Source organism: Prunus persica, chromosome G6 (genome assembly GCF_000346465.2).
Source record: "Prunus persica cultivar Lovell chromosome G6, Prunus_persica_NCBIv2, whole genome shotgun sequence".
Taxonomy (NCBI): domain Eukaryota; kingdom Viridiplantae; phylum Streptophyta; class Magnoliopsida; order Rosales; family Rosaceae; genus Prunus; species Prunus persica.
The window spans coordinates 659,261-685,517 of NC_034014.1; the positions used below are offsets into that span (position 1 = coordinate 659,261).

The 26,257-nt window shown below is 38.9% G+C and overlaps 5 protein-coding genes and 1 pseudogene across 9 annotated transcripts; 5 read left to right on the plus strand and 1 right to left on the minus strand.

Annotated features, from left to right (window-relative positions):
• Nucleotides 3,775-5,937, plus strand: LOC109949529 (DNA polymerase zeta catalytic subunit-like). 5 transcript variants are annotated; one of them, XM_020565338.1, is made up of 4 exons: nucleotides 3,775-4,073; nucleotides 4,960-5,027; nucleotides 5,442-5,522; nucleotides 5,652-5,937. In XM_020565338.1, the coding sequence occupies exons 1-4, from the start codon at nucleotides 4,014-4,016 to the stop codon at nucleotides 5,680-5,682; spliced, it is 240 nt and encodes a 79-aa protein (XP_020420927.1). In that variant the 5' UTR covers nucleotides 3,775-4,013; the 3' UTR covers nucleotides 5,683-5,937. The 5 variants fall into 5 exon arrangements, 4 of the variants coding, with proteins under 4 accessions (XP_020420927.1, XP_020420928.1, XP_020420926.1 ...); XM_020565339.1 differs by having other exon boundaries at nucleotides 3,785-4,073; nucleotides 5,678-5,937; XR_002271981.1 differs by having other exon boundaries at nucleotides 3,785-4,073; nucleotides 4,292-5,027; nucleotides 5,442-5,937.
• LOC18775364 (UDP-glucose iridoid glucosyltransferase) lies at nucleotides 11,876-14,015 on the plus strand. Its single transcript, XM_007207132.2, has 2 exons — nucleotides 11,876-12,760; nucleotides 12,900-14,015. The coding sequence occupies exons 1-2, from the start codon at nucleotides 12,280-12,282 to the stop codon at nucleotides 13,769-13,771; spliced, it is 1,353 nt and encodes a 450-aa protein (XP_007207194.1). The 5' UTR covers nucleotides 11,876-12,279; the 3' UTR covers nucleotides 13,772-14,015.
• LOC18772183 (UDP-glucose iridoid glucosyltransferase) lies at nucleotides 16,144-18,408 on the plus strand. The gene is made up of 2 exons (XM_007208425.2): nucleotides 16,144-17,156; nucleotides 17,298-18,408. Exons 1-2 carry the CDS (start codon nucleotides 16,676-16,678, stop codon nucleotides 18,167-18,169), a joined length of 1,353 nt encoding a protein of 450 aa, XP_007208487.1. The 5' UTR covers nucleotides 16,144-16,675; the 3' UTR covers nucleotides 18,170-18,408.
• Nucleotides 20,917-22,790, plus strand: LOC18774513 (UDP-glycosyltransferase 76E2). Its single transcript, XM_007205126.2, has 2 exons — nucleotides 20,917-21,592; nucleotides 21,789-22,790. Exons 1-2 carry the CDS (start codon nucleotides 20,965-20,967, stop codon nucleotides 22,661-22,663), a joined length of 1,503 nt encoding a protein of 500 aa, XP_007205188.2. The 5' UTR covers nucleotides 20,917-20,964; the 3' UTR covers nucleotides 22,664-22,790.
• LOC18773031 lies at nucleotides 23,504-25,274 on the plus strand (annotated as a pseudogene).
• LOC18773996 (18.5 kDa class I heat shock protein) lies at nucleotides 25,177-26,173 on the minus strand. The gene has a single exon (XM_007206049.2). It carries the CDS (start codon nucleotides 25,918-25,920, stop codon nucleotides 25,489-25,491), a length of 432 nt encoding a protein of 143 aa, XP_007206111.1. The 5' UTR covers nucleotides 25,921-26,173; the 3' UTR covers nucleotides 25,177-25,488.

A 26,257-nucleotide genomic window follows, 5' to 3' on the forward strand; every position in this document is an offset into this window, starting at 1 on the left:
TTAGCCATTGTCTCCTCGTTGTCTTCTTGCCATGATGAGATTTTGTTTTTAAATACATTACAAGGTTCTCCTTGACTCGAAAAATCCCACTTCATAAGGTAATTTATTGTTACCAAATGTTATGGTAACAAGTAGAAATAAGATGACATCAAGTGGAGGTGAAACTTGCCCAAAACAGATTTCCAGCTAGGATCAATTGTTGGATCAGTTGGCTGGGCTACACTTGCTCTCAAATTTGGATATGTTGTAGTCAATATCCATTGGAACAAGTTTCATGAAGATCTTCACCTCATCCGAGCAACGGAGCTTACTATCCAAAGCCAAGAAGATGACATACGAAAATGAACAAAAACAGAATTTATAACCAATAATGCATTTTTAGCTCATTTTCATTCTAACAAGGTAAAATCTATGAAAACACAAAAAGGAATTAAAATGCTATAAAATGTCAAGAACTAATTCAAAATATTGGGTGAATAACATGATAAATCATGTGTAAAAATGAACCCAACACTAACAGTGAGAGAGAGAGAGAGGAGGGGGAGAGGGAGATGGAAAGAAAGTACAGAGTGGTCAAAGGTTGGTCTTAGTCCCATGTCCATATACCAAGGCCTATGCTTCAGCTGGGCACCTTCATACACTCAATGGCCGTTTCCTTCTCAATTCTTCATACCATTTCAACTCTCCAACCCTTCAAACCACCTTGAATTTGCCTTCTTTCCAATACCAGATGGATTTAACTGCACATGAGATTTCATGCCCTTCTCTGAAGTTGTGGCTAGTTATTAGAACATTCCAAGCATCGTCTTACGCACTGTCAGCGTTACCAATTTGTTGCCCGCTGCACAATCCTACAACTTCATTCAAAAGGTTACATTCACATACCTGTTACGTACCATCTGTTGACTGAGCCTTCCTAATTAATCAATGAGATTTATTTCTTTGATTAATTTGGGGATTTACTTCTTATTTTATATAGTTGACATATCCTTATATAATCAGGTGATATTAATTGAATATTATATCTATTTATTCCATATCTATTTCCTTGTAAAGCACTCATGTAAACTCCTATATATACCTCCTTATGGAGAAGAATATAATTATCCTAAAGTATTCAAACCATATTTATACTTTAGCATGGTATAAGATCAATTGATCATAGGTTGTCTCTAGACTCTTAAATCTTACCCTCAAATTCAAATCTAAACCCTAAATCAAATTCCTCAAATTCAAATTCCTTAAATCCAAATCTTATACACTCATATCAAATCCTCTTATCAAAACCCATACTTTATCTTATCCTCAAATCCTTCAGTTGCAATAGGTGACCTCCCGCTCTCACATACATAGGCTATTCCACCTTCGCTCCTCAAATTGTTGCTATTAACAATGAAAATTCCCCGTTTCCTACCGGCGTATCCCTGACTGAAACCAACTATGCTTTATGGTCTTAAGTCATGGAGATGTGCATTGCTACCCGGAAAAATTGGGGTACCTAACCGGAGACACTCCACAGCCCCCTCAGAGCTCGTCCACCTACAACAAATGGTGTACCGAGAACTTTCGGGTCAAAAGATGGTTAATTGACTCCATGTCTCCCGACTTCATGAATCGTTTCATCTGATTAAGTACCGCCAAAGAAATTTGGGCTGCCGTCAAGAAGACCTACAATGATTGTGGGGATGAAACTTTTTTTTATCTCAATAAACAGGCGTTCACTATTAAACAGAATTGTGCACCTGTTCATAAGTATTATAGCCAGCTGCAGAGTATTTTTAAGAAAATTGACTATCGGAGTCCCATCCGCATGCACTGCGATGCCGATGTCACTAAGCGCCAGACATAAGTGGATCGTCCTAGTGTTCACCTTTTTCTTGCCAGTTTTGACCCTGAGTTTGATCAAGTCCGAGAGGAAATCTTACGAAAAGATCCCAAATTAGACCTTGATCAAACCTTTACATATGTTTTTCACAAAGCTCAACTGCGAATGACCATGATTGGTGCTCCGAAAACCTCTGTCATAGTCCCTCAACATCAAAGGGGGCCCCAGACTTCGACCGGTGGATCTTATCAGAACAAGGCTTCAGGATCTCTTCCGGAGAAGAAGTACACTCACTGTGGAGGAGACAAACATACCAGTACTAGCTGTTACGAATTGATTGGGTATCCTGATTAGTGGGACCACTCCAAGGATCCTCGCAAACATAAGACCAAATCACTCCATAATCTTTCGACTCATACCTTGTAAGTCCTGCTGATTTGGCTACACTGGCTCTAACATCTGCCTCTATAACCACAACAGGTACCAAAGGTTATGTTTTAAGTACTTCATCCAAGAAACACACAAGGATCATTGACATAGGAGCAATTGACCATATGACATTTGATCCTGGACAAATTGCCTCTTATACATCGTCCCCTCAATCGGTGGTGTCTAATACTAATAGTACTCCCTCCCCCATGATTGGAGAGAGCTCACTCTCTCTTTGACTCCCTCAATTTGGACTCTGTGTTGATTATTCCGTCCTTGCACCACAATCTATTGTCTGTTGTCCAAATTACTACGGCTTTGAATTGCACTGTAACTTTTTGGTCTACTTATTATGTTTTTCAGGACATTATGAGCAGCAAGACAATTGGTTGTGGTACTAGGAAAGGCAAACTCTACTACCTGAACTTGGCACCTAACAGTAAAGCCAGAGTCGGTCAAGTTTTCGAGATTAGGGGTGCTAGTATTGAGAAACAAACTGACAAAGTATAGTTATGACATAGACGTCTTGGACATGCTTTATTTGGATATTTACAAAAGTTATTTCCATCCTTATCTACCAGTTTAGATATTTTAAGTTTTAAGTATGACATTTGCGAACTGGCTAAGAGCCATCGTGTTCCTTTTCTCTTAAGTTCCAATAAAAGTTCGATTCCATTCTCTCTTATGCATTCTGATGTTTGGGGCCCTATTAAAATTGCTATTCCAGGGGGAGCTCGATGGTTTGTCACGTTCGCACATGCTTGAATTGGATTTCCCTTCTCAAAACTAAAGGGGAAGTCAGTTCAAAGTTTCAACAATTCCAACAAATGGTGGAGACTTAGTTTCAGGCCATAATGCAGGTTCTCCATTCTAATAATGGCGGAGAAATTCTCAACCAAGATCTTAACAAGTTCTTACAATCATGGCATCATACATCATCGCTCATGCCCACACTCCCTACCAAAATGTAATGGTTGAAAGAAAGAAAAGACATGTATTGGAAGTAGTTTGTGCTTCTCTTTTTAATGCCAATATGCCTCGGTCATTTTGGGGAGAAGTCGTCCTATCTACAGCTTGCCTTATCAATCGAATCCCCTATAGTATTTGAATTTACAAAAAAGCATAAGATGAAGACATTTTTTTATATATAATTTTGGAGCTTTAAATAGAAGAGAATATCACAAGGAGTTCCTATGAATTTTCAGTATATTTTTCTGACCTAAAATAGGGCTTCAAATTAAGTACTTCACAAAATTTCTTATAGCATGTATTTCTGTTGTATTAGGTACTGATATTAGGGGTGGCATTTTAAACCGAAAAACCGAAAAACCGCAAAAACCAACCGATATTTTACCGCAATAAAACCGCAATCGCGGTATTAAGAACCGAACCGCATTTGCGGTTGCGGTTGCGGTATTTTATTTTCAAAATTTGCGGTTGCCGCAAACCGCAAAGTATAGCCGCACGGCTATACTTTATGAATAATTAAGTAAAATTGTAAACCCTTCTCTTCTCTCTCTGTAGCCGTGAGATTGAAAACCTAGAACTCATCTCCTTCTCTCTCTCTCTCTATCTCAATTCAAGCCCTCTCTCTGTCTCTCTCAAGGATCGATCTTTGTGAAAAGCGTCATTAGAGCTTCGAACCCGAGCGCAGCCACTGAGTCTTCTTCACCTGGACTCTACTCCGCCAAGAAGTACGAGCTCACCGTTCCTAACGTCGACGTGGTTCTTGAGGACGTCCGCCCCTATCTCATCGCTGATGGCGGTAACGTCGACGTTGTGTCCGTTGAGGACGGCGTCGTTTCACTCAAGCTACAAGGTGGGTTTGGGTTATCTCTTTTTTCTGTCTCTGTTTTTCATTTGAAATATGGTTTCTTTTTTCTGTCAGGAATTTTGGGTTTTGTGAATTTGAATGATTTACTCATTGCCAACATATAATTTGATTGTGAAACAGTGGTAATTAGTTAGAATCAATGTTTTGTTTTGCAATTAGGCAATTGAAATTCCATTTTCTTGAAGAATTGAAATGATAAACAGGGGCTTGTGGGAGCTGCCCTAGCTCAACGACCACCATGAAAATGGGAATTGAAAGAGTGCTTAAAGAAAAGTTTGGAGATGGGCTCAAGGATATTTCTTCATCTATGACATCCCTAAACCCTAAATCAAAATCCCTCTTGAAAGCAACCTGAAAAATCCCAGAATTACCTGTTGCCCAGAATCTGAGCAACCTGTCATCTTGAAGTATAGCCCCTATTACCCTCTAAAGTCTAGTATTTTAATCCCTAATTCATTCTACCATACCCTTCCCCAGCAACTACAAGCCTTGAAACCTCTATTTGCAGCCCTAGAGCCTACGGTACAATAGGCAAATTTCACCAACCTGTGCTTTGTCAACCACCATTATAAAAACTTGTTATATTCCATTTCTTTTACAGATGATTGCAGGAAAATGCCACTCAAGGACCTTTATTTTGATTAAGAAAACTTTGAAAACACAATCACAGAGCTTTGAGTGACATTTGTGAATAAAAAGAATTAGATCTAGCGATTTAGGATCGGAAAGAAAGGCCTCTCCTCTCCCTCAATTACATTCTTGAACTTGAATTTGTGCTTAGGTTAGAAATTTGTACATGTGTGGTTCTCAATTACATTCTTAATGTGCTGCTGCTTTCTTACTCTTTGTTTTGTGTTTGTAATCTTTGAAGTACATTTACAACTTGTATGTGCAATATGTCGTGAAGAACCCGCTCTACACTTCTGGAACTCCAATCAGGTAACTGGTTCAGTTTCGATTATCTTAATGTAGTAAATGATCAATCTTCATAGTAACAAGTTTCATCTCATAGGTGATAAATAGATAGTCACGCCTACTATACATTGGTGCTCAAACAACACAAAGGGGTTCTTCAAATCCACTTACCACCAACACTTGAGTTTGTAACATTGGTGTATTGCATTGAGTTTGTAACATTGGTGTTTGATTAGGCATAATGACTTAACATGAGTTTAGACTGTTGTATGTGGTCTATTTATGTCAATTGCCTGTGGGTCAATCCATGTTCCCATGTTACCTCTTTAGTTTCATGGATATCTTGTATTTGCCCTGAGTATTTTTTTTCCTTAAAATAGCTTTTACTGGTGGTTGACTTGATTTCCACGGTTAATGATTCCTTTGTTTTTTACACAGGTTAGAGCATACTTACAGCGTCAATGGAAGCAGATTCTATCTGGAAGGGTGTCTCTTCAGGATTTTGTATCTGCAAAGGAGGTTCGCCTAGGCACCTACCGTGACTGTATCTATTTTTCTGTTCTTATTTCATTACTGTTTGTCATGTATTGTCTTCTTACTTGATATATTTGATTTTACACATTGACTAAAACTTTGTTTTGGAAACAGAACTAGCTCTGTTCTTGTTTTGGCAGGATAAACAAACAATGTTATTGTTAATGGGAAATAGCAGCAGCCCATCATTAGCGAAGATTCAAAGGAAGCTATGAAGCATGCATTCGAACTCTTTAATGTTCGATTGGAAGTAGACTTTGGGACTAGTGATATAGGACATAGCTTAGGATTGTAATGAATATTTGTAATTTATTACATTTGTCTTTTATTAATGATGATATATACTATTCTTCGAACAACAATTTTTCAATTGAAATATTATTTAGATTTTTTGACAAAATATTTGTACGTTTAATGCTTATAAATGTAGTCGGAAAAACATTTTTTCGACAAGCTTCCATGTCGAAAAAGCACAATTCCAACGAATTATATTTATCACAAATAGTAATCTAGGGTCGGAAATACTATTTTCGACAAATAGTCATTGGTCGAAAAAATAATATGGCAAGAACAAAAGATCTCGATCAAAAATTATTTCCGACAGGTGCGCAAGTATTTGCGACCACATTTATTGTTGGAAATGAATTTGTATGGTTGTTTTGAAAATCTATTTCCGATAAAAATATAAGCAATATCGACGGAATATGGGTGTCGAAAATACATTATTTCCGACGGAATGGTCGGAAAAAAAGTATTTGCAACCGTCGTTTTACCGACGATTTCCGATGAACTTTTGCCGTCGAAAAAGCGAATTTCCGACTGCAAAAGGCTTTTTGCGACCACAAAATACCCTCGCTAAAGGCATTCTGTTTTGTAGTGATACACCCTTGTACATCGTCTTCCAAAAAGGACGAACCGTGGTAAACCTCAAGTACAGTACGAAGCAGATTTTAAAGCCAAAGGAAAATACCTCATCAACAATTATATATTACTAAGCAGACTGTTTGAATCACATGCATACTTTGTGAAGCAGTTGGCCGACATATCTATTCCTAGTAGTGTGACTGAAGCATTAAAAGACTCAAAATGGAAAGAAGCCATGAATGAAGAAATGCGAGCGCTCTAAAATAATGCCACATGGGAGCTCGTGTCTTTACCTCACAGAAAGAAGACAATGGGATGCATGTGGATCTATACTGTGAAACTCAAAGCAAATGGATCCTTTGAAAGATACAAAGCTAGACTGGTGGCAGAAGGGTACACATAGAGATATGGGGTAGACTACTAGGAGACCTTTGCCCAGTAGCTAAGATTAACACTATCAGAATCTTACTATCTCTAGCAGCAAATCTAGACTGGCCACTAGATCAGTCTGATGTTAAAAATTCCTTCTTACATGAAGACTTGGAGGAAGAGGTCTACATGGATTTACCACTAGGATGTAGTATAGCTCATGATAAGAAGAATCAAGTTTTGCAAGCTCAGAAAATCACTATATGGGGATGGTTTGGCATATTCACTAAGTTCATGAAAATTTTTGGATACACTCAAAGTAATTCAGACCATACCATGTTCTTGAAGCACAATGGCGAAAAAATCACTGCATTAATCACGTATGTGGATGACATGGTTGTAACTGAGCATGATGCATGAGAACAACAGAAACTACGAAAGTATTTGTCTTAGGAATTTTAGATGAATGATTTAGGTGCTCTGAAATTCTTCATCGGAATAGAAGTATCAAGGTCAAAAACTGGTATATTTTTGTCTCAAAGGAAGTAAGTGATGGATCTACTCACTAAAAGATGAATGCTTGGATGCAAGCCTGCTGACACATCTATTGAGATGAATCACAAGTTGTATGAAGGCATGGACCGGGTGCCTACCAATAAGGAACAGTACCAGCGCCTTGTTAGAAGATTGATATATTTGGCACGCACAAGACTAGATATTGCAGGCATTATAAGTGTGGTTAGTCAATTTATGCATTCTCCTAGTATTTCTCATAGCAATGTAGTTGATCAGATCTTAAGGTATTTTTCAACACCTTAAAAATGACTAATGTTCTCCAAGAATGAAAATCTTAAAGTTATTTGATATATATATATATATATGCTAACTGGGTTGATTCCATTATAGATAGACACTCTACATCATGTTACTTTATATTTGTGGGAGGTAACCTAGTTACTTGGCAGAGTGAAAAATAAAATGTGATTTCCAGGTCTAGTGCAGAAGCAGAATATAAAGAAATGGCTCAAGGAGTCTGTGAATTATTATGGATCAGAAGACTCTTGACAAAATTGGGTTTCAAACCATAAAAGCCAATGGAGTTACATTGTGACAACAAATTGTAGGGGATTTTTTGTTCCGGCAGCTACTATTGGCCTGGGCTACCGTAAACAACAAAATGGATGAAATTGCCCCTTGAGCCTGAGTTTGAAGATCAAGCCCCAAGAATGCTTCGAAAGGACAGTAGGGCCTTAGGAAACACCTTGGTTACCTTCACCAATGAAAGTAACAACAGCTTACAGATAAACTTTCTAGCTTGGCATGAGGAGCTTGTGGCATGGGAGCAAAATTGTCATGAGTTTAGCATTGAAGAGAAAACTAAGTGTTCCTGGGGGAAAAGGGGTATTAAGGCAGGAGATGAAGAGTTTGCAGAGGGGTTTGGTTGAGCATGAGGAAAAAGAGAGAAAATGGTAGCTTGAGTGTTTTTCCGGCAGCTTGACAGAGACTCTGTCAAGTGTTAGAATAGCTTGCCAAGAGGAAAAATTAAGGGAAAAGGATGGGCTGAGCATGAAATAGCTGCTAGAAGCCATCATTTTCCAATAAACCCTAATGGTTTCTATCCAATTTGGCCAAGTCTTTCCCTTCCTTTCTCCCATCATCTCTTCAATCATCCTATTTTGGTGAAATCCACTGCCCATTTGCACAAAATCATGGATTTTTGAGAGCTTAAGGCCTCCTTTTCCGCGGCTGTTTCAGAACTTCCATTTTCAACCATCTTATTCCTTTTCTTTCTTCCTTTTTTTATGGCTAGGTCTGATGAGGGAAAGAGAATGGATATGCATGCTGGTTCAAAAGGTGATCAGCGCTCCAATATCCATTGGTCCCTTGGGTGTCTTTTGCTGGAAACTTGCTCCCTTCCCATGTGCTGGAACCTCCAAGCAGCTTTGTATAATGGACCTTCAGAATTCCCCTTCGTGGCTTTTGTTTTTCCAGCCAAGTGTTGGGCTTTTGTAGCTCATTATGGTAATTGTATGGGCCAAGTTGGTTTATTGAGTAAGTGGGCTATCTCTATCAAGCATTGGTCTTTTTTGGTTGAGTCAATAGGCTATTTTGGTTGGGCTATTTTGGTTAGGATATTTTGGTTGTGATATTTTCTCTTTTGTGCTCACCCACATGTTTGGGCCTAAGAAATGGGCTTGAGTTCCGAAGCTCCCAAGCAACCCCGGGACTTCCATTTCTTAGCCCATCAATGGGCCTCATGTCAACTTATTACCATCCATACCACAACCCACTCAAGCAAGCCCCGGGCATCTTGCGTGGCTTGGGCCCAATTAAGCTTGTAGCGTGGCATGTTGCTTATTTGCTTGGCGTGGCATGTGTGCAAAGCGTATATGACGAACTTTCGCGTGCCCAATTTGGATTTCTTCTTGATAAGGTATTGCATTGGGCTGAAAATTTATTTGAGCCGAACCGTGGATTGTTTTGGGCCTCAACACAAGTCAGCTATCGATATTGCTCATAATCCAGTTCAACGTAATCGAACCAAACATGTTGAGGTGGATAGACATTTCATCGAAGAAACAATTGAGAATAAGATCATCTCCCTACTATTCGTAAAATTAGAAGATCAACTAGCAGATGTCTTTAAAAAAAAAGTTGTCTGTGGAAAAGTGTTTTATGACTCACTTACCAAGTTGGGCATTGGTGACGTATATGCACTAACTTGAGGAGGAATGTTGAAATGAGCCTTCCTAATTAATCAAGGAGATTTATTTCCTTGATTAATTAGGGGATTTACTTTCTTATTTTATATAGTTGACATATCCTTGTATAATTAGGAGATATTCTCCTAATTGATTATTGTATCTATTTCCTTGTAAAGTACTCATGTAAACTGCTATATATACCTCCTTATGGAGAAAAATAGAATTAACCTAAAGTATTCAAACCATATTCATATTTTAGCACCATTTTTGCTCCTTTTTGTAAAACTATTATAGCAACAATGGCAGTACAAATGCAAACTCCAGTGCTTAAGATTAATCTATTTCTTTGCAAATGAGGGGATGAGACTAATGCCTGAGTCCTCTTGCTACTTATTTATGGTTCAGATTGATTGAACTACTGCCTCATAAAAGCTATTTGAGAAAGAGGTTGCATTGTGAAATGGGCACCCCAGATGGAAGTTTTGGCTCATGGCCTAGTGGGTGGGTTTTGGAGCCATTGTGGTTTGTCTGAAGGGGTTCCGATGTTATGCAGGCTGTGCTTTAGCGATAAGAAGGTGAATGCAAGGTATGTGAGCGAAGTATTTAAAATAGGGATACAATTGGAGAATGAATTAGAGAGGGCAGAGATAGAGAGAGGGGTTAGAAAACTTATGGTAGATGAGGATGGGAAGGGAATGAGGGTGAGGGCCAGGGAGTTGAAAGAGAAAATAGATGTCAGTATGAAGGGTGGCTCTACCTACCATTCCATGAAATCAGCTTGTGGAGCTTATAAGGTCATTTTAATTGGAACAACAAGTGCTTTTTTTCCCTCAACTAAGTCCTTTGTCATTAAATATATAGTTGAGGCTTCATGCATCTTATGTAAACAAACTTTTCTTTGTAGTATATTACTCACTCTTGGATGAAATTTACTATTCCAATGCATTGATTTGTACAATCCAGACTTTACATTTCAAAGTAGTTGAAGCAACAACATCAAGGTGATTCTATGAACTCCCACAATCACTCCATTACAAATCATTGATGGAAAATTGTTTCTCTTCTCTTCTTTCGTTGATGGTCGCTACTAACGAAAGAGGGCGAAGAGGTTATGTTATAGTATAAAATAAAGAAGAATAGCAAAGACATGAGGAACAACGTTAAGTGTCCATTGCTCTGTTTCTTTAGATTGAACTGGGTGTATCTAACCATTAAGTTTTTTATCTTTGTGAAAAGCCCTACTACTTAAAGAAGGTCCACGACCCCTTACCCTGCTTAAGATTCCACTCTTTCCACCTAAGTTGACACTTAATTTTGGGCGTCAAGAGCTCATATGGTGAGTAGGCCTTCTATTCTGACGAATAAGTAATGGACATCATGTAAGAGTCAAAATCTTTCTTTCAAATTTCAAAAACCACATGTGGCATTTCCCTTATGAAATAAATAAGATCATATGTTTTATCGGTTCATGTTGATGCTGATACTTTGACCACCGCTGTTTCATTTATAAAGGGTTGAGGGTGTAAAATTATAATGTAAACTGTCGAATACCCCCTGAATTATCATGCTTGTCGAAATCTTCACCCTAAACTTTTTTTTGCCTGCCAATTTAGCCCTCATACTAAATTGTATCGCCGATTTACCCCCCAATGTTAGTTTTTGGCAATTTCCATCCAAATCTCTGTTAAAAAAGTACCAAGTTAGGCATATGCTTCACTGTTGAATTAAAAATTGAATTTGTTTATCTAGTTCTTCAAAGAGCTTGAATGTGGGAGAAATAAATCGGGGGGAGGGGGAGAGGGAATTCTGGTTTCTGCAGGTGGGGGGTAGGAGGAGGGGGGAGGAGTCTATGAGTGGTGGTTGGGAAATCAAGGGGGAGAAGAAATCTATGGGGGTGGGGAGAAATCGAAGGTGAGGGGGGCTAGTTCTGGGTTTTGCGGGGATTGGAAAAAAAAAAGGGAGGGAATGAGGGAGAAAGAAATCGGGCGGGGAGGGGAATTCTGGTTTCTAATGGTGCGGGGTGGGAGGAGGGGGGAGTGGTATGTAGGTAGTGAATTTACCCTTATATTTGACGGGCATTTGGATAGAAATTTCCAAAAACTAACAATGGAGGTAAATTGGTGATAAAATTTAGTATGAGTGCTAAATTGGTAGGCAAAAAAGTTTAGGATGGAGATTTCGACAAGTGTAATATTTCAAGGGATATTTGGCAGTTTACCCAGAATTATATCAAAAATATAATTAAATGAAAATTCAAGAGGACAAGTCGTACCAAGTAAATAGAGGATGCTGGTTCATGAATTTCTCGCTTGAACTTAATAAGAAATCATGACAATAAAATTATTAACATATATAAAGAAAAAATAGTATCATGTAACAAACAACTAGTCATTGTTTTCTGAAAGAGGATGAGTAGGACTTATTCCAAGAAGATGCAGCCAAGTTTGACAAAGATGAGTAAGAAATATTACATCAAGTCAGTTCTTCCTCTAATACCAAACACAACAACCAGCCAATATACTTTTCAATATTAATTCATGAAGTGCACCAGCCAGCTGTGCTGAAAACTACAAGCTTATTATTAATTGGCTTATCTAAATATTATCTGCTTAGTATGGTCCCTGCAGGACTGAAGGGCGGCTACTCTCTCTCTATATATATATATATTACATACTCAAAGCCCAAATGAATTTCAAGGAGACAGTCGAGCAATATAAAGCTCACATAGCCACAAGCTATTGAGTGTCTTTGTGTGTGTGCCCGCGCTTATCGGTGAGACAGAAGAGGAAGAGGGAGGGAAGGAGATGGAAAATAAAGCACAGAGTGGTCAACTGTTGGTCTTAGTTCCATGCCCATACCAAGGCACAATAAACCCTATGCTTAAGCTGGGTACCTTCCTTCACTCAAAGGGCTTTTCCATTTCAATTGTTCACACCCATTTCAACTCTCCAAACCCTTCAAACCACCCCGAATTCACCTTCTTTCCAATACCAGATGGCTTAACTGCTGACGAGATTTCATCTGGGAATGTAGTAGCTATTGTGTTTGCTATTAACGCCAATTGCAAAGCGAGTTTCAAACAATGCTTAACTGATAGAGTGACGGAACAAGAACCGCAGAACAAAATCACCTGCATCATCTATGATGAATTTATGTACTTCTCTGAATCTGTGGCTAATGATCTAAACATTCCAAGTATACTCTTACGCACGCAAAGTGCTACCAATTTTATTGCTCGCAACGCTCTGATACAACTTCATTCGAAAGGTTGCACTCCCTTCCCAGGTATGTGCCCTGTTTCCTCTTGTCTACATTTCTTTCTGCAAACAAGGAAAGAGGCTAATGCCTGGGTCATTTTTCTTAGAGTATGGTGTTATTTTTCTTACTTATAAATTATAACTAACACTATAACTCGGGATCACAGACTCTATGTTACTGAACTCGGTGCCCGAGCTTCATCCCCTCAGGTTCAAGGATCTCCCCATCTATATTTTCGACACAGTTGAAAACTATTCGAAACTATTGACTAATGCCAACAATGTTAGAACATCCTCAGCCATAATTTGGAACACCCTGGACTGCCTTGAACAATCATCACTAGCACAGATCAAGCAACAATGTCAAGTTCCAATCTTCTCCATAGGTCCTCTTCACAAAGTTTCAACAGCAGCCACCAGTAGTTTACTAGAAGAAGACACCAGCTGTGTTGCGTGGCTGGACAAACAATCCCATAACTCAGTTATCTATGTAAGCTGGGGGAGTCTGGTATCCATCAGTGAAAAAGAACTAGCCGAAATGGCTTGGGGATTAACTAGGAGCAGGCAACCTTTTTTGTGGGTGATTAGGCCCGGATCAATTTGCGGTTCTGATTGGATCGAGCTACTGCCTCAAGGTTTCCTAGAAGCTGTTGGAGAAAGAAGTTGCATCGTGAAATGGGCACCCCAGATGGAAGTCTTGGCTCATGGCGCAGTGGGCGGGTTCTGGAGCCATTGTGGTTGGAACTCAACCCTGGAAAGTATATCTGAAGGGGTTCCGATGTTATGCAGGCCGTGCTTTACCGATCAGACGGTGAATGCAAGGTGTGTGAGCGAAGTATGGAAAATAGGGATACAATTGGAGAATGAATTAGAGAGGGGAGAGATAGAGAGAACTGTTAAAAAACTTATGGTGGATGAGGATGGGAAGGGAATGAGGGTGAGGGCCAAGGAGTTGAAGGAGAAAATAGAAGTTAGTATGAAGGGTGGCTCTACCTACCATTCCTTGAACGAGCTTGTGGAGTTTATAAGGTCATTTTAATTGGAACAAGAAGTGTTTTTTTCTCTTTTCTCAACTAAGTGCTTTTTGGAAGAAATTAACACAATCATTCCCTCCCCCTAAGCCATCCTTACAGTATTTGGTGGGAGATGTTGATTGCTAGGCCTCTTTGTATTCTGATAAATAAGTAATGTACATCGTGTAAGAGTCAAAATATTTTTTCCACTTTCAAAAACATGTCCCTTGTGAAATAAATAAGATCGTCTGTAAACTGTTTATCTGTTCATGTTGATGTTGTTACTGTGCTTATGACCATCACCATTTGATTTATAAAGATTGACTATTGAGCATAGGGTTTAGGGTGTATAATTATATCAAAAGAATAATTAAATGAAAATTCAAGACGACACGGCGTACCAAATAAATAGAGGATGCTGGCTCATCAATTTCTTGCTTGAACTTAATAAGAAATCATTACAATAAAATTATTAACATAAGGAAAAAATAGTATCATGTAGCAAACAACTAGTCATTGTTTGCTGAAAGAGGATCAGTAGGACTTATTCCATGAAGATGCAGCCAAGTTTGACAAAGATGTTTAGGAATTATTACATCAAGTCAGTTCTTCCTCTAATACCAGACACAACAACCAGCCAATCTACTTTTCAATATCAATCCATGAATTGCAGCAGCCAGCTGTGCTGAGAACTACAAGCTTATGTTCCAAACAAATGGAAAAAGACAAACTTATTATTAATTGGCCTATCTAAATATTATTACAAAATTAGTGAAATACCCATTCCTAGACATGAAACTATAAATATACCCTATACTATTTAAAGTATAGAAACACACCCAAAATAAACCCAAAAATCGACAGCTATCGATTTTTTAAATTCAATAGCAATGTTGAATTATTGTTTTGCCCTTTTGCCCAAAATAAACCCAGCTCCAAGGCTCAATTAAAATAATCGACGATTGCTCCTTCAAAATCTCGGAGCTAGTTTGTGAGAAATCGATGAGCTGCCAATTTAACTAACCTCACCGTCGGAGCCGCAGCTCTAATTTTCATTGCTTTCTAGATCTCTCACTTGCTTTCTCACAGATCTTGCAGCTATTTCCAGATCTCATAGCTCAATCTCTGGCATCTTAGTCATATGCAAGGTTTTTTTACAACTCAGGAGGTGGACTCGGGTCCTGATCCATGAGGCCGACTCTTTCCTCCATCAACAATGATGCGTTGCAGAGGCCTTTTCTCTATTCGGTGAGATCATCGAATCGAAGATCATCAACGACCGTGAGACCGAGAGGTCTAGGGGCTTCGGCTTCGTCACTTTCAACCACGAGAAGGCCATAAGGGACGCGATCGAAGGCATAAACGGCTAGAACATCGACGGTCATAACATCACCGTCAATGAGGCCCAATCTGGTGGAAGCGGCGATGGTGGTGGTGGTAATGGAGGTTAAAGCTGTGGAGGATATGGTGGCGTTGGCTACGGATCTAACGGCGTTGGCTACTAAGGTGGCGATCATCGTGAAGGCGGTGGGGATAGCGTCTCGATGACGATTCAGTTTAGGTCACTAAGGTAATTTGTATTTGATATTCATTTGAGTTTTGAATTGTGATTTTAATTTTTTGTTGTTTATAATTTGGTTTGATTTTAGATTCGGTTTGGTTGTGAATTTGATCTTGTGTTTTGGTTTGAGCTGTGATTAAAAATTTGTGATATTGATCAACTTTAATCTCAAGTGAAAGAAGGTGCCCATAGCCATTGCCCGGCCATTCACATCATGATACCATTGACTATCACTGAGGTAATGAAGGTAACACTTTCAAATAGTTCTATGACATAGTATTAACAGTATACTTCTATGACTTAGTATTAACAGTGTACTTTTTTTTTCTTGTAGATGTATTTCCTTTTGCCTTTGCGATTATTTCTGATGAAACTATGGACAATTGGAGGTGGTTTCTACACAGGATATCGGATGTCTTGATGGTTTTTTTTTGAGTTTTTTTGTATGAAATGGTATTAACAATGTTTTTTATGAAATTGTATTAACAATGTTTTCTATAAAATGGTAGTAAAAATGTTTTTTATGAAATTGTATTAACAATGTACTTCTATGACATGATATTAACAATGTACGTCTATGATATGGTATTAACAATGTACTTCTATGAAATGGTATTAACAATGGTTTATTGTATGAAATGGTATTAACAATGTTCTATTTGTATGAAATGGTATTAACAATATCTTTTTGTAAGAAATGGTATTAAAAATATTTTTGTATGAAATGGTATTAACAATGTTCTATTTGTATGAAATGGTATTAACAATATCTTTTTGTAAGAAATGGTATTAAAATTTTTTTTTTTTTTTGGGTATGAAATTGTATTAACAATGTTTTTGTATGAAATGGTATTAACAATGTTTTCCTATGAAATGGTATTAACAATGTACTTCTATGACATGGTTTCCAGAGGTTCGATGGAGAAGGAAGGGTCGTAAGGGCATGCCCTTGGTTTTTGTTTTTATTTTATTTTTTATTTTAAAAAAAATCTAGGTTGGGCTTGTTTTGGGTTTTTATGGGTTTTTTGTATTGGGCTTTTTTTAAGTTAGTTAGTGGCAGTCATGTAATTTATAGGAAATTCAACACTCATTTTGTATGTAGTAAATGATTTTTGGGTATGTTTCTAAAGTGTATTTCATGTAGGGTTTTTTTATAATTTCAGCCTCTATTTTGGGTATATCACTAAAGCTCCCAAATATTATCTGCTTAGCATGGTCTCTATATATTACATACTCAAGGCCCAATGAATTTCAAGGAGACAGTCAAGCAATATAAAGCTTCCATAGCCACAAGCTATTGAGTGTCTTTGTGCGCGTGTGTGTGTGCGCGCTTATCGGTGAGACAGAAGAGGAAGAGGGAAGGGGGGAGATGGAAAAGAAAGCCGAGAGTGGTCAACTGTTGGTCTTAGTTCCATGCCCATACCAAGGCCACATAAACCCAATGCTTAAGCTGGGTAACTTCCTTCACTCAAAGGGCTTTTCCATTGCAATTGTTCACACCCATTTCAACTCTCCAAACCCTTCAAACCACCCCGAATTCACCTTCTTTCCAATACCAGATGGCTTAACTGCTGATGAGATTTCATCTGGGAATGCAGTAACTATTGTGTTAGCTATTAACGCCAATTGCAAAGCTAGTTTCGAACAATGCTTGACTGATAGAGTGACGGAACAAGAACTGCAGAACAAAATCACCTGCATCATCTATGATGAATTTATGTACTTCTCTGAATCTGTGGCTAATGATCTAAACATTCCAAGTATACTCTTACGCACGCAAAGTGCTACCAATTTTATTGCTCGCAACGCTATGATACGACTTCATTCAAAAGGTTGCACTCCCTTCCCAGGTATGTGCCCTGTTTTCCTCGTCTACGTTTCTTTCTGCAAACAAGGAAAGAGGCTAATATGCCTGAGTCATTTTTCTTAGAGTATGGTGTTTATTTTTCTTACTTATAAGTTATAACTAACACTATAACTCGGGATCACAGACTCTATGTTACTGAACTCGGTGCCCGAGCTTCATCCCCTCAGGTTCAAGGATCTCCCCATCTATATTTTCGGCCCACTTGAAAACTATTCGAAACTATTGACTAATGCCAACAATGTTAGGACATCCTCAGCCATAATTTGGAACACCCTGGACTGCCTTGATCAATCATCACTAGCACAGATCAAGCAACAATGTCAAGTTCCAATCTTCTCCATAGGTCCTCTTCACAAATTTGCAACAGCAGCCACCAGTAGTTTACTTGAAGAAGACACCGGCTGTGTTGCATGGCTTGACAAACAATCCCATAACTCAGTTATCTATGTAAGCTTGGGGAGTCTAGCATCCATCAGTGAGAAAGAACTAGCCGAAATGGCTTGGGGATTAGCTATCAGCAGGCAACCTTTTTTGTGGGTGATCAGGCCCGGATCAATTTGCAGTTCTGATTGGATTGAGCTACTGCCTCAAGGTTTCCTAGAAGCTGTTGGAGAAAGAGGTTGCATTGTGAAATGGGCACCCCAGATGGAAGTTTTGTCTCATGACGCAGTGGGAGGGTTCTGGAGCCATTGTGGTTGGAACTCAACCCTAGAAAGTATAACTGAAGGGGTTCCAATGTTATGCAGGCCGTGCTTTAGCGATCAGACGGTGAATGCAAGGTATGTGAGCCAAGTATGGAAAATAGGAATACAATTGGAGAATGAATTAGAGAGGGGAGAGATAGAGAGAACTGTTAAAAAACTTATGGTGGATGAGGAAGGGAAGGGAATGAGGGTGAGGGCCAAGGAGTTGAAGGAGAAAATAGAAGTCATTATGAAAGGTGGCTCGACCTACCATTCATTGAATGAGCTTGTGGAGTTTATAAGGTCATTTTAATTTGAACAAGAAGTGTTTTTTTCTCTTTTCTCAACTAAGTGCTTTCTGGAACGAATTCACACAATCATTCCCTCCCCCTAAGCCATCCTTACAGTATTTGGTGGGAGATGTTGAATGCTAGGCCTCTTTGTATTCTGATAAATAAGTAATGTACATCATGTAAGAGTCAAAATATTTTTTCCAATTTCAAAAACATGTCCCTTGTGAAAATAAATAAGATTATCTGTTTATCTGTTCAAGTTGATGTTGTTACTGTGCTTACAACCATCGCCATTTGATTTATAAAGATTGACTATTAAGCATAGGGTTTATGGTGTAGAATTATATCAAAACTATAATTAAAGGAAAGTTCAAGATGACACGGCTTACCAATACAGAAGAAGTAAATAGAGGATGCTGGCTCATCTTGAACTTAATAAGAAATAATGAAAATAAAATTATTAACATAAAGAAATAGAGTATCATGTTACTAGGAGTCATCAATTGTTTACGGAAAGAGGACAAGTATGATAAAGATCAGTTTCCTCTCCTAAAACTACCCACAACTAGCCAATATACTTTTCAATCTTAGAGATGAGTATCCAAAGTTTACTTATTTCTTGAAACGCAATACCCAGCTGTCCTGAGAACCACATGCTTCTGTCCCAAACAATTTATGGAAAAAAGGCTTATTATTAATTGACTTACCTATCTGCTTAATGTGGTCTCTGCAGGACTGAGGGACCACTCTGTATTCTATTATAGCAACAATTGCAGTACAAAATGCAAACTCTAGTGCTTAAGATTAATCTCTCTCTCTGCAAATGAGGGGAAGAGACTAATGCCTGAGTCCTCTTACTGCTTATTTATGGCTCAGATTGATTGAGCTGTTGCCTCATGAAGGCTATTTGAGAAAGAGGTTGCATTGCGAAATGGGCACCCCAGATGTAAGTTTTTTCATGGCGCAGTGGGTGGGTTTTGGAGCCATTGTGATTGGAAGGTGCATGCAAGGTATGTAATTAGAGAGGGGAGAGATAGAGAGAGCTGTTAGAAAACTTATGGTAGATGAGGATGGGAAGGGAATGAGGGTGAGGGCCAGGGAGTTGAAGGAGAAAATAGATGTCAGTATGAAGGGTGGCTCTACCTACCATTCCTTGAATGAGCTTGTGGAGCTTAAAAAGTCATTTTAATTGGAACAACAAGTGTTTTGTTTTTCCCTCAACTAAGTCCTTTATCATAAATTGATAGTTGAGGATTCTTGCATCTGATGTAAACAAACTTCTGTTTGTAGTAAATTACTCACTCTTAAATGAAATTTACTATTCCAATGCATTGGTTTGTACAATCCAGACTTTCCATTTCAAAGTGGTTGAAGCAACAATATCAAGGTGATTCTACGAACTCACACAATCATTCCACTACAAATCATTGATGGAAAATTGGTTCTCTGCTCTTCTTTTGTTGATTGTCGCTACCAACGAACGAGGGTGAAGAGGTTCTGTTATAGGACAAAATAAAGAAGAATAGCAAAGATAGGACAACGTCTAGTGTCCATTGCTCTGTTTCTCTAGATTGAACTGGGTGTATCTAACCATTAAGTTTTTTATCTTTGTGAAAACCAATACTACTTAAGCAGGAAAATGGGTTTTTACTTGGTGGTTCTCTCGAAACTAAGACGAACTAAAGCCAATTTCCTAGGACGACTCCTAAAAGATGGTTGCATTGATCTTTCAAGGTGTGTAACAATTTAGATATTTTTCATCTCCGTGAAAGCTGCATTGACATTGTTTTAGCCTTTTCTTGAGAACTATGGTTCGATGTTCTCTGGTTCTCATATATAAAAATGTTTAAGAGATTTGGATGACTTACTGCAACTGATAAAGAAATCCCACGATTTAAGCCCAAACAAGTGCCTTTCAGCTCCTGCTCTCTGAGTGATCTTGGAAAGCTGACATCTTGGGCTTCTTGCTTGTCACACAAGTCATGTTCTGTTTCATAAGTTGCAAAAAGTTTCTTGAGTTTCCATTCTCACTCCACATCTTTTGAACCGGAGTAATTAAAATGTATTTATGCATTCTCAATATATTATTACTAGCATGACAAATAAACACACACCTACACGAGCGGTACAATCTGGTTGGAGATGTTGAATGATGTTGGCGAGTAGGCCTATTTCCCCTCTGGTATGATGGCCTACATGAAATTGCTTCTTCAGAACTAGAACAGCCTGGCCGTTGAACAACCAGCAACTTAATTTTTGAACTTTTTCCATTTATGCTATAAAGATTGAACATCTTTCTTTCCAACTTCAAAAACTACACTTTCGTTGAAGTTTAGGATTTATAATTTAGTATTTATCAAACAAACAATCCGTGCTTATCAAAATAGATTTACCATAAAGCAAAAAAAAAGTTACTAGAAGGTGAGCATTCAACCCAAAACCAATTGATGACGGATAGAGAGTTCTAAGATCATTTAAACCACTAAGTCAAGATTTCTTTCTGAAAGACGATGAGAGAATCAGTCCTTAGCGCCTTAATCCATGAAGATGTAGATGATAAAGAACTGGTAGCTGAGTATCTCTATCAGGATAATGCATGACTCAGGCACTGTACTATCCGGCCAGTATATTTTCAGTACTTCAAAGACAAGATTCCAAAATTTGTTTAAAAACTACAACAACCAACTGCTTGAATCACATGCTTATCTCCAAAAAAAAGAAATTATATAAAAGAACAAATTTATTCCTAATTTAGCATGACATGTGCGGAATAAAGAAGTGCCGTATTATTCACCAAAAACTGAATTGCTATATTATGATAAATTTCTATAAGCACCAACACAAAGCAAGACAGTTTCCAATAGCTGTAGCCTATTGGGGAGAGAGAGAGAGAGAGAGAGAGAGAGAAGAGAAGAGAAGAGAAGAGAAGAGAAGAGAAGAGAGAAAGAGAGGGAAGGAGAGGGAGATGGAAAAGAAAACACAGAGTAGGCAAAGGTTGGTTTTATTTCCATGTCCATACCAAGGTCACATTAACCCAATGCTTCAGTTGGGTACCTTCCTTCACTCAAAGGGCTTTTCCATTACAGTTGTTCACACCCATTTCAACTCTCCTAACCCTTCAAACCACCCTGAATTCACCTTTTTTCCAATACCAGATGACTTAACTGCTGATGAGATATCATCTGGGAATATAATGGCCATTCTGTTGGCTCTTAATGCCAATTGCAAAGCGAGTTTCGAAAAAACCTTGACTGAAGTGATGGAAAAAGAACCGCAGAATAAAATCACCTGCATCATCCATGATGACATCATGTACTTCTCTGAGGCTGTGGCTCGTCATCTAAACATTCCAAACATCATGTTACGCACTACCAGTGTTACAAATTTTCTTGCTCGCAGTGCCGTCCTGCAACTTCATTCAGAAGATCACCTTCCATTCCCAGGTATGTGCGATATATTTCCTGATCAGAACACAGTATGCATGTGTATCCATCTTAAAGGCTATTATAATAGCGCTGGTAGTTGAAATCCCAAAATTCCAATGCTTTACTTGAATAGTAGATCTAATGTTTCCTTCTGCCATGTTGTATGATTTTCATTCTTCTTACTTATAACTAAGAGCACAACTCTGGATTGCAGACTCTCTGTCACTGAATCCGGTGCCCCAGTTTCATCCCCTCAGGTTCAAGGATCTGCCCACCTCCAACTTGGACACATTTGAAAACTATTCGAAACTAGCCGTTAATGCGGGCAATGTTAGGACGGCCTCAGCCATCATTTGGAACACCGTGGATTGCCTTGAACAATCATCACTAGCACAGATCCAGCAACAATGTCAAGTTCCAATCTTGTCTATAGGTCCTCTTCACAAGATTGCACCAGCAGCCTCCAGTAGTTTGCTAGAAGAGGACACCAGCTGCATTGCGTGGCTCGAAAAGCAATCTCATAAGTCAGTTATCTATGTAAGCTTGGGGAGTGTAGCATCCATCGGTGAGAAGGAACTCAGTGAAATGGCTTGGGGATTAGCTAACAGCAATCAACCTTTCTTGTGGGTGATCAGACCTGGCTCAATTTGTGGTTTAGACTGGAATGAGACATTGCCTCAAGGTTTCATAGAAGCTGTTGGAGAAAGAGGTTGCATTGTCAAATGGGCACCCCAAAGAGAAGTTTTGGCTCATGGCGCAGTGGGTGGGTTTTGGAGCCATTGCGGTTGGAACTCAACCCTAGAAAGTTTATCTGAAGGTGTTCCAATGATATGTACGCCGAGTTTTGGCGATCAGAAGGTGCACGCAAGGTATATCAGCCAAGTATGGAGAGTAGGCGTACAATTGGAGAATGAGTTAGAAAGAGGAGAGATAGAGAGAGCTGTCAGAACACTGATGGTAGATGATGATGGGGAGGGGATGAGGGTAAGGGCCAAAGATTTGAAGGAGAAAATAGAAGTTTGTATGAAGAAGGGTGGCTCTTCTTACAGTTTCTTGAATAAGCTTGTGGAGCTTATCATGTCATTGTAATTGCAACAACAGTGGCTCTTCAGACATTGATAGATGAGGCTTCCTGCATATGGATGTCAAAAAAAAACTTCTGTTGTCCATCCTCAGCGTTGAATAAAGTAAAAATTGTTTTTTTGCTCTTGTTTCATTGATCTTCTCTACCAAACTAAGGAGGTGTAGGTAGTTCTGTTAGAGTTAAGAGCACTAAAAGGGACCAACTAGATTTTCGCTTTAATTTAGTTAGGTATATAGAACCCAAAAGAAATTTGTACCCAAACAAAACATATGGCCGAGGGGAGACCAACAATGTCAATTGTCTCAGCTCAACTACCCCACAACAGAAGGTATTGTATAAATATAATAAATAAGCAAAAAGAATATTAAAAAAAGACAGGGATAACAATGTCAATTACTCATGCCTCTGTAGTGGGTCAAGGATTGCCAAACAAGAGTTTACATCTCTCTCTCTTACAACATCTCTCTCTCTTACATTGAACTGGCTGTGTTCTAGCTTTAATTTTGTATCTATGTTAATTGACTAACATTTTCAGGCATGACAAGTAACAAAATCAAAACCCTAAGTTTCATAATGAAGCAAAAAATGGGCTTCTTTGGGTTGCTGTCTTATGACTAAAGACCAACTAAAGCCAATTGTCTAGCTTTCGTTATCCAATCGGCTCTCAGCCATGAAATTTCCTTCCCCAAAGGTTATTATTAAATTAATCTCCAAAGTCTTCTATCTTATTTTAAAATAAGGACTAGCTAAATGTAAGACCCTTTCCAGGAAATGTAGTTAAGTACCTTAATTTTCCAACTTAATAAGGAATTTTCTCTATACACAGAATGAGTTCAATGCTGACTTTTGATGTAGCTAGTCTATAAGCTACAAGGAATGGATTTACAACTTATTTGACAATCCCAAGATACTTATTCCTGCTACACAGACCTGTTCTCAGAAAGAGAGAGATGGAAAAACAACATAGATGCCGCAGATTGGTTCTGGTTCCATGCCCATTCCAAGGGCACATGACTCCGATGCTTCAACTCGGCACTATCCTTCACTCCAGGGGCTTCTACATCACAATCGCTCACACCCAGTTCAACTTTCCCAACCCACTGAACTTCCCTGATTTCAACTTCTTAGAGATATATGAAGGCTTACATGAGCAAAATGTATAGTCCCACAATTTTATAGATGTGATATCGGGTTTTAATGCCAACTGCAAAGCCCCGCTCCGGGAGTCATTGGCTCGGATGATGGAGAAAGAGGATCAACATAGTAAGATTGCATGCATCATCTATGATGAATACATGTATTTCTCGGAATAGGTGGCTAATCATCTAGGGCTTCCTAGCATTATATTGTCTACTAGCAGTGCAGCAAACATGCTGACTTACCAAGAAATTCCTAGGCTCCTAAAAGATGGTGTGTAACAATCAGACATCTTTCATCTTTCTCAGTGCTGCCGTATGAGATGTTAATACATCAAATAGATCAATTAATTAATTACTGTTTTAATCTTTTCATGAGAAATAAGGCTCTACGATTCTCTGGTTCTCATAACATAACTTTAACCTATGCCTGAACTAACCTTAAGATCTCTGGTACTCGACCTATGTGGGTGCAGAAGCTATGATGCTGGAACTGGTACCAGGCCTTGAACCGCTCAGATTTAAAGACCTACCAATTACCAATTTCAGAGATTTGGATGACTTACCGCAACTAATAGTGAACGCCCACGATTCAAGGTCATATTCGGCCATCATTTGGAACACCATGGACTGCCTCGAACAATCATCATTGGCACATCTCCGGCAAGAATACCAACTTCCATTGTTTCCTATCGGTCCTCTGCACAGAACTATTCCCGCCCCCTCCATCAGCTTATTGAAAGAGGACCAGAATTGCATTTCATGGCTGGACAAACAATCACACAACTCTGTCATCTATGTAAGCGTGGGAAGCATAGCCTTCTTGGACAGTAAAGAACTAGCAGAAATGGCGTGGGGTCTGGCCAACAGTGAGCACCCTTTCTTGTGGGTGGTTCGAACCGACTCTATATCATTGCCAGAAAGTTTCCAAGAAACTGTTGGAGAAAGGGGTTGCATAACGAAATGGGCACCCCAAAAGCAGGTCTTGGCACACAGCGCAGTGGGAGGGTTTTGGAGCCATTGCGGTTGGAACTCAACCATTGAAAGCATCTCTGAAGGAGTTCCAATGATATGCCAACCATATTTTGGGGACCAAAGAGTGAACTCAAGGTACTTGAGCCTAGTATGGGGTGTAGGGTTGGAATGGGAGAATGACATGAACAGAGGACCAATAAAGGAAGCTATAAGAATGCTTATGGTGGGCAAAGAAGGGGAAGTGATAAGGCAAAGTGCAAAAGATTTGAAGGTGAAAATCGAACTTTCTATGAAGCAAGCCGTTTCTTCCTACAATTCCTTGAATGAATTGGTAGACCAAATCTTGTCATTCTAATTGCATAAATGTTAAAGATTATATCAACAACTCAATGTAAATACATAATCAGTTATTGCAAATTTCATCATCCATTATATATTGTACCATACAAAGTAGATGAACACAGCATACAATTTCATACTCCATTGGCAGTATCAGTTATTGCAATGATCATCATTTCTAATATTTTGTACAATATAGAGTAGATGAACGCAACATCTAACATCATACAACATAGCACATTAAGTTCAACTAAAAGCATTACAAACTCACACCTATTTTTTATACATTTCAATCACATAAAGACACAAACTTTATTCACATTCTGACACAAAACGCAGCTACCCATATCTTAAATTAGCCAAAAGAAGACCTCACCACCTTAATCTTCGCCAGAAATTTCAATGGCTCTGATATTGGGTCTGCTGGGCTCCTCCTTAGGAACAGTGACAGTGAGAACCCCATTGCTCATGAAGGCCTTAAGCTGCTCAATCTTGGCGTTGTCCGGAAGCTTAAACTTTGTCATGAAGCTACCGCTGTCTGTACTGATCTGAAGCACACGCTCGTCTTGAAGCTCCACAAGCACGTCCTCGTTCATGAACGCAGGAAGAGCCGCCTTTAGGATGTGGGCATGTCGGGTCTCTCTCCAATCTAGTCTTGAGTTTACCGAAGAACCCAGATTGAATTCCCGGAAAACGTTGGAGAGTGAGGAAGGGAATGGGAAAGGGAAATCTGTGAATGGGTCCCACAGGTCAAGAGCCAAGGAAGGGTCGAAGTCACTGCCTCGTTGCTCGTTGATTGGGACGATTGACATCTTTGTTCAACTGGGTTTGGTTTGGGATGGAGTTTCTGAGAATCAAGAGATCAAAACAAAAATGGAGAAGAAAGTGAGCAACTTTTTCCAAGGAATTTGTGAAGTGAGCTGAGACTGGTGGCTGTTTTAAATGGTGACAAGTGGATTGAGGTAGAAGAAACACCTCGGAGATTCTAGAAATTGGGTGGGCCCCGCCTAATGTGTTGGACTAAATTATTGGTCTTTGGTTTTAGTACGAAAAATTAATGGTCCAAAAGTTGAGAACTTGTGTATCGAGTGTGGATAGCAACACTCTTTACCATGCTTTTTATTTCTTTATAGGCAACCAACAATACAA

Excerpts from the sequence above, each read along its gene's own strand:
- LOC109949529 (XM_020565336.1), top strand. The coding sequence starts at position 4,911 with ATGTGCTGCTGCTTTCTTACTCTTTGTTTTGTGTTTGTAATCTTTGAA. Across the intron at positions 5,028-5,441 it reads ACTTCTGGAACTCCAATCAG|GTTAGAGCATACTTACAGCG; the intron begins GTAACTGGTTCA and ends TTTTTTACACAG. Across the intron at positions 5,523-5,677 it reads ATTTTGTATCTGCAAAGGAG|GATAAACAAACAATGTTATT; the intron begins GTTCGCCTAGGC and ends TTGTTTTGGCAG.
- LOC18775364 (XM_007207132.2), top strand. The coding sequence starts at position 12,280 with ATGGAAAATAAAGCACAGAGTGGTCAACTGTTGGTCTTAGTTCCATGC. Across the intron at positions 12,761-12,899 it reads AGGTTGCACTCCCTTCCCAG|ACTCTATGTTACTGAACTCG; the intron begins GTATGTGCCCTG and ends TCGGGATCACAG.
- LOC18774513 (XM_007205126.2), top strand. The coding sequence starts at position 20,965 with ATGATAAATTTCTATAAGCACCAACACAAAGCAAGACAGTTTCCAATA. Across the intron at positions 21,593-21,788 it reads AGATCACCTTCCATTCCCAG|ACTCTCTGTCACTGAATCCG; the intron begins GTATGTGCGATA and ends TCTGGATTGCAG.
- LOC18772183 (XM_007208425.2), top strand. The coding sequence starts at position 16,676 with ATGGAAAAGAAAGCCGAGAGTGGTCAACTGTTGGTCTTAGTTCCATGC. Across the intron at positions 17,157-17,297 it reads AGGTTGCACTCCCTTCCCAG|ACTCTATGTTACTGAACTCG; the intron begins GTATGTGCCCTG and ends TCGGGATCACAG.
- LOC18773996 (XM_007206049.2), bottom strand. The coding sequence starts at position 25,920 with ATGTCAATCGTCCCAATCAACGAGCAACGAGGCAGTGACTTCGACCCT.